Source organism: Chelonoidis abingdonii, chromosome 2 (assembly GCF_003597395.2).
Source record: "Chelonoidis abingdonii isolate Lonesome George chromosome 2, CheloAbing_2.0, whole genome shotgun sequence".
NCBI classification, from domain to species: Eukaryota; Metazoa; Chordata; order Testudines; family Testudinidae; genus Chelonoidis; species Chelonoidis abingdonii.
Window position 1 is genome coordinate 228,653,862 of NC_133770.1, and position 7,534 is coordinate 228,661,395.

The 7,534-nt window shown below is 38.4% G+C and overlaps 1 protein-coding gene across 4 annotated transcripts in view; it reads right to left on the reverse strand.

The window, feature by feature from the left end:
• LOC116822842 (protein-L-isoaspartate O-methyltransferase domain-containing protein 1) overlaps positions 1-7,534 on the reverse strand; it is a 104,824-nt gene that overhangs the window by 40,357 nt on the left and 56,933 nt on the right. For all 4 annotated transcript variants that reach the window (XR_012655350.1, XM_075063018.1, XM_075063017.1 and 1 more), the window contains one exon: positions 888-1,059. Coding sequence is in view for 3 of the 4 variants with exons in the window: in XM_075063018.1 (XP_074919119.1) it covers positions 888-1,059 (172 nt within the window). In the remaining variant the exon portion in view is untranslated. The remainder of the gene's footprint in view (positions 1-887; positions 1,060-7,534) is intronic.

Consider the following 7,534-nt stretch of genomic DNA (forward strand, 5'->3'; position numbering starts at 1 on the left):
TAACTTGCAAACTAATCTTCAGCTCAAACATTTCAATAAAAATTTGTCTGTAAAGGGACAGTAACGAGCAAGTCACTTCATCTCTCTGGATCAGTGTCTCCCCATCAGTAAACTGGAGATAATAATGCTTACTTTTGCCTGTAAAGCTTTTTGAGATCTAGGAATACAAATAATACAGGTGCTAAATATTTTATTATTAAATTACACTTCTGACTGAAAATATTTTTCCCATTATTGTGACAAATAACACCTAAGATAATATCTGAAAGAGATCATTAAAAAATTCAATGTTAGTCTGCCTGCTTTGTGCATTTGACAGCACTTTGTGTATATAGTTAATGTCACTGCTTCCCCTACAGTCAACTAGATAAATCTATGCTGAGTTTTCGTTCACACAATAGGGAAGAGGAAATTATTTTTTAAAGAAAATAGGATAGGATTTTTTTTGTTTTATAATCAAGGACGCTCTTGAGCAGGTATAGCACATTAGAGTACTTTTTGCAAAATCCTGGCCCCACTGAAGTCAATGGGAGTTTTGCTATGGACTTCAACTGGACCAGGATTTCACCCTTTGTCCCTTTTTTTTTTTTTTTTTTTTTTAAAGATAATTAGATTTCAAGTTAATGTTGTCCTTATAAATATGGACTTTTGCGTGATATGGCAAGCTAGTTTGACTTAAAAACAAAATACTCAAACAGCCCCTAGGATCACTTTAAAAGACTGTAAAAATTTTCACACACACTATACTGCTGTAGTTGAGCAGACAAGGATCATTAGTCAAAAAGCAAGTAAATAGAGTCTATAGTCTACATATGAGACTAGCATTTTTGTTAAACTGTGTGATTCTTATATCAAAATACAGCAAGGGAAAATTGTCAGTGAATCACCTGATCTTCTATTGGCATAACCAGAATACCTCCAACTTTCAATAAAATTTTCATGTAGTTCTCATGATCTTTCTGGACCCCAGCTCCACAATAAATCCGGTCATACTGATGACTATCCGATGCAATCTCCAGACAATTACCAACCACAAAGGCAGGTTCACAGAACTCAAATCTGTGGGGATGGAGGGGAAGAAAGGGTAAATATTTCAGAATAGTTGTCTATTTTTTAAATACAAGCAAATTTAGGTAAATATATTAAAACTTCAATTTCACACCTTTTCTCATTTGTAATTAACACATTTAAAGAGTGTCGGCATGCTGTAATTGTACTAGATACAGAAACAGAAGATAACTGAAATATATCGTTGTTAGTCTATGCATATCAGTTTACACTGTCAAAAAAGAACAGTGTATTATTTTCTAAATGCACTCATATATGCCTTGCTGAACAATAAAGTAGTAAAAAACAAACAAACACAAAAAGCCCTTTTAAATTACTTTCTTTATTCACATTTATAAAGTATCCATGTTATGCTCTGGGTGTTGCACAAAAATTAAAACAGTTCAATAATTCATTGGTCTCAAACTACTCCCCTTTCATCGCCCCCTAAAACCAGCTCTCTCCCAACCAACTCCCTTCTCAAAAGGAAAAAAAAAAATGGGAAGATGTGTTTTTCACTGTGTGCCCTAAAAGTCACCAACTCTGGTTCTGACATACCAAACAGGAGAGGAGAAAGTGATTTCAAGAGTCGTAAGAATTCCATTCCATCAGCTCCTATTCAGTAAGTTTTTTAAGCATAAACCTAACTTTAAGCACACGAGCAGTCTCACTGAAGTTGTGACAGAAGAGGAGCAGCTCTGTAATAACTCAGATACTATATGAAACCTGGTAATTTTATGTTTACTATATGCACAAATCAGTTTATTTTAATCTGGGGGATTAGCAAGAAAAACAACAGGACATGAAACAATGACTCAAGATAAGCCAACCTTCATTAAATAAAGGGTTAAGAGACAAATCCCTGAACGATTAACTTTAGAGATTCTACCTCCTGTTCCAATCATCTTGCAGAACTGGGTTTGACAAGCAGGGACAAGGCCTGAGAACTGACAAAAACAAAAACTGTGACTGGACTAAAAAGGACTCACTCTTTTCTCAAGATTTTAGGGAGTTCAGGCGAACCAGATTGACAGACACCTTCTGTGACTGAAGTTAGGCCTAACTTAGTTTACCAGCAGGGGATGGTAGAGGTGAAGGTAAAACAGATATGCGTAGACTGTTTTAAAATCCTTACTCCCTAAATGCTTTGTTCCTACTGTTAAAACAAAATTCTTTAGTTTTAAGTAAGTTGTATGATCACCACACCCCCATTGGTCACAAACTCCCAAAGGGAAAATCACAGTCGCCAAATCCAGTCAGACCACATGGGTGAGCATAGTTCATACACGGGGTACTGTAGCCCAGGACCTGTCTAAGTGTGGGAGAATTGAGGAATTCCACCGCAGGAGAGGTAAAGACATGAGGCCCGACACCTTAGGGGAGCAGGAAGGGAATAGAGGTGCAGTAAGCTCTGCAGCTGGAACAGAAGCCATTGCAGCAGTATCACAAGGGACAACAGGTAGTGTCGCAGATAATCTAAATCATATAGTTAGAGATATTCAAGTCAAAACCAGCATTTTAAACTTCATCCAAAATCAATTTGCACAGCTAATGCTGATGCCAGAGCACAGGTATAAACACACTCCTTTCAAGAAAAACTGCTTAATTAGTAAGGTCCTGCATTCTTAGATGTTGCCTGTTTTGTGCTATACCTTGAACCTAGATTATGCAGCAAAGCCCAGTACAGCAGAGAAACTCTACCAATCTACCGTTACAAGCCTCATTCCCCTTCATAGGCAGTATAGCAGCCTAAAACGCTCAACATCCAGTCTTGTGCCATAAGTGTCTGTACGCTCCCCTCTTCTCTGTAGGGCTGCTAGATGGTGAGGCTCCTGAGGGTCAGACCTACATTCATAAATATTTTCAAGTGCTCCTATACAATAAACAGGGTGGTCTGAGAAGGGCTCCAACTAGGAAATTGTTAAAGTTTAAACCAAAGCTTTGAAAGACGTGGCCCTTGTCCCTCATGCGGCTCAGGAATTCCAGTGCCAGAACATCCACAGCTGCATCATGCTTCAAGTGTGCAGAAAGGTCAGCCTGCCCCTAGCTACATTCAAATGGAGCTCCTAAGGTACTTACATATACCTGCCCCTGGAAATTTCCACTACATGCATCTGATGAAGTGGGTATTCACCCATGAAAAGCTCATGCTCCAAAAACGTCTGTTAGTCTATAAGGTGCCATCAAACAGGATCTTTGCTGCTTTTACAGATCCAGACTAACACGGCTACCCCTCTGATACTTGAACCAATGCAAGCACTGCATTTAGCTGTATGGAGTGGAAATCTATCAACCTCATGAAGAAACTTGCAACAAATACAGACAGATATCATTTCCTTTCTCTAGCTTGCTTGCATATATAACTGCCCCTGGAAATTGCCACTAACATGCATCTGATGAGTGGGTATTCACCCACGAAAGCTCATGCTCCAAAACGTCTGTTAGTCTATAAGGTGCCATAGATTTTTGCTGCTTCTAAGGTACTTTGTACTCTCCGTCCACCTTCAAGAGTTACACACAGATATGTCCTGCATAGCTTCCAAGATCCCTCCATTAGGGCTCTGATCCTATAGGGCTCTATAAAAAGCTGTCACTGAACCTGCTTTCTTCATCCTATCACTGCATGATTCCCTCTCAACTGCTCCATCAAAAGGGAGAAGTTATCAATTGTTTATAGGTCACAGAATTCTTTGTGCAAGCCTGTGTATTATCAGTACCGACTGAAATGTTCAAAAGGAGTTTCAACCTCATGGCTTTGGAGTTGAAAAAACAGAACTCTGGGCCACAGTTCCTTACTTGAAATTCCAATTGCTTAGACCTATATAGGAAGAACTTCCAAGTGTTCTGACTTCGTGCTTATTTCATGTTACTGAAGTATGCAGATTTGTACTGACAATAATCAAATCTTTGCAGCACAATGCTGGTGAAGTGGCATACAAAATGTATGCTGATTTGGATTAGATTTAAAAATCGATAGCTGGAAATTTATCAAACAGAAAATACGGATTACAAGATTACAAATGTCTATAGGGAGGTGAGAGGGGAAAGATGAATGTTTCTCTTCCCTGAAAAACATATCAAGTGTAAACCAAACAACACATCCATTCAGAGGTACAGTCACAGTTGATTTCATCTGGAAGGTCTCTACTCCAGTGGATCTCAACCTTCATCCAGTTCTATTGAGAAGTTCACTGAGATCTGCAGACATGTTGTGAATTGACACGGACTGCATCATTGGAGAGAGAATGTCTTGAATTGACTAACAGCAGCAGAAGATCCAATAAAACACTGACAACATTCAAGACACAGGGAGCTATCAATGTTTCCTCAAATTAATGAACTTGGTGGTTCACTATTCACAGCAGCACTAAGTATGATACTCAAGGTCTTTATGTCATAGTATTGGTTAGTAAAACAATCTTCTGTTTTTGTAAACTTAATAAGCTTTTGCTTGAAGAATTCAATGCATTCTTTTGTAAAAAGGATGTTGATCCTGAAACAGCTCATGCTCTTTCCTATTTCAGCTGTATGCATATCCCAAAATACTTGCCAACTACTGCAACAGCCTCTGAAGTATTACGGTAGCTCTCAAGCATCTGATATGCATTTGATCAGAGTTCACTAGAACGGAAAGTCAGGCTGCAAGAAACAGATCTAACAGCAGAGGAAAGAAAGGGAGGTGTGGGACTGTCTATCCATCTCTATGGAACAGTGCAGGTGTACATACTATAATTCAATTAACTTCACCTTGACAGGAGACAGAAAAAAACAAACAAAATGGATGCCGCATGCAGAAGAATAAATAATTAGATGACATAATTCTCCATTTAATGGCATCATGGGGAAAAAGCCTGATTCCATGGCACAAAATTGAAGAGTCCACAGGCCCTGCTTGAGATGATGGGAAGTTCACAAATCAGAGTTATTCAAGCTGTCAGTCACTGCACTGATTCACATTTAGTTCATTTTTATATTATCTCTGCAAACACAAGGATTAGAAAAACCACAAAAAGAAAAAAAGATGGCGGGGAGGATGCAAATAATTATGAACCTGTTCACGATCCCTAACAGGGATCTTGCTCTAGTCCAAGGTCTCAGGGAAATGCAGAGGTACCATCTATGCCGACCTACCAACTACTACGACCCCTTTTTCATTTGGCTTCTTCTTGCCCTTCCTCTGTAGATCTGGCAAACATATTACCAGACACTCCCAGCAGCAGCCTTCCATGCTTCCTCTACTGGTAGCTCTGTTTGTCTCTTGATGCTTGTGGCACTTCTGGCCATTTATCTTCTGATAAATAAGAAAGGGAATATTTCAAGAAATGCAATGGCATGCACGGGTAACACACACAAAATCTTACTTTATAAAAAAAAAAAAAAAAAAAAATCTCTTTTAGAGAAGTGACGTGGAGATTCCAGACCCATTTCAGAGTGTCTGTTATAGTCAGTGAAGACAACTGTGGTTAGGGACCCTTTGAAAAGTTTTAGCAGAGAAAATACCTGTTCTTCTCCTTCAGAATTTAACTGCAGAGGGAAGAGGGGAAAGCTTCCACAATGTCCACAAAAATAGCCCAATAGCTAGCGGCTCCTAAAGCACAATATGAACATTAGTGTTCTACTACATACTTTTGGGGTGTGGAGGAGCAGACAAGTTCTGTTTACATATGTCTCTGATTTATGGTGGGGTCATCACACGGTTGAATCAAGGAGGAATACCAGGAACTCTTCCTTCTTATATGTTGTGGCATTTGCAGTCTTTGTCTATGGCCCAGGTTCAGTCTTCATCCAAGAGAGCTGGTAAAGGCCTTAAAGCAACATGCAGCCTTTGTGATATGCAGAGAAAGCCATTACTATGGCCAGGAGCGACCATCTGTCCATGACCTGGCACTATACTGACTAGAGACAGGCTATACAAGTCACATGGTAATATGAATAATAAAATAATCAGTGATCACTTCAGTAGTATAAAGGTACTGTTGTGAATCCACTACTTAACTACTGGAGGTCTAAAGAAAAAATAAAAAGCTATCGCCATCAAAGTTTCAGCCATGCAGAAAACAGATAAAATACCCCAACCCAGAATAGCCTCCTGAACTGACTTGCTCTTCCTGGAGTAGGAAAAACAAACAGGAGCTATGGAACTAAAGATAGAACGTTAAAGAATCTGTGAGTTGAAGCAAACAGAAGTACTTGCTTCTCTATTGTGTGCCCCTCTCCTATCAATATACTCATTTTCTGACTCCATAAGTAACTCAAGAATTTCTGAATACAAAGATGACAGTTTAATTCTATGTTACAAGATGTGTAAAGCTTCCTGGATCTATTTTTAAGTGATCAAATGCTCCCCAAAAATATACTTCAGTTGAAAAACAGTTGCCCACAAGAGTTTTGATACAAACTTTTGATGTAGTATGAGACCAGCTACTGACACAACAGGGTCTCATGAAGACTTCAGTTGACAGAATCTCTTTTGGAGAGAGATGAGAATTTCTTCTCTATACTTCATATACCAAAATCTTTAAAGAGGCATTTAGAGCTTTGCTGGGTTTTTCTTTAATCAAATACCTTAGGGTACCTTTCCCTCAAAAGGCAAACGCATACCCAAAGTTCACATCACTGTATTGTACCTCCAGACCACTTCCAGCATAAACAATTGACGATAAATGCAGTAGCATTTGGAAGAAGGAAACCTACAGCCTAGCTGTAGCAACCTCTTCTACCCGCATGCCACACTGCTTGTTTTTCCCATAATTTCTGCAGAAAACTATACAAAGCTGACTATAATACAAATATTCTTCTGTAATATAATGAATAAATGCTTTAAAAATGATCATCACTTTGTCACATCTCTCCATTACACTTTAATACCACAGAACACATAAACCAAGTTTGTTTTAATATGAAATTCAATTTAATCTGAACTAAAATCCTTCACTTAGTCATATTGACACTACACACGATGTCACCATTGATTTAATTTCCGATGTTTTTTAGCCATCAAAATGGATTAGTCATTCAGTTTCCTTTGCTCTCTAACATTAAGCTTTTCATTTTTTAAACACCAAGAACTTTGCTGGAAAAAAAATTTATTGTCAGAATGTTGGCACTGACAAATATATAAGCTGCTTATCAAGATGAGACATATTTCACTTAGTTATTGCCCTGAAATGAAACCAGAAAAAGATTTAGGTCTAACAAATGCCTGATGTGAGTCACCTTTTGTTAACATCTAATCTGATTACCATTGTGGTTTGATTTATTTTTTTTTTTAGGAAAGTTTAGAAAAATATCTCTCTTGTTACTTCATATACACTGTGCTAAGTAAATACTTAGATAATGCTGACCCAATGCTCTGCTAATATGGAGAATGTGCTTATAATCATATCAGTTTATTCAATATTTGGCTTCCTCGACCACGGGATGTTATTCGAGGAAGGACTGCTAGGCAGAGATGGCGTTCACCTTCCGAGGAGGGGAAAGACCCTAT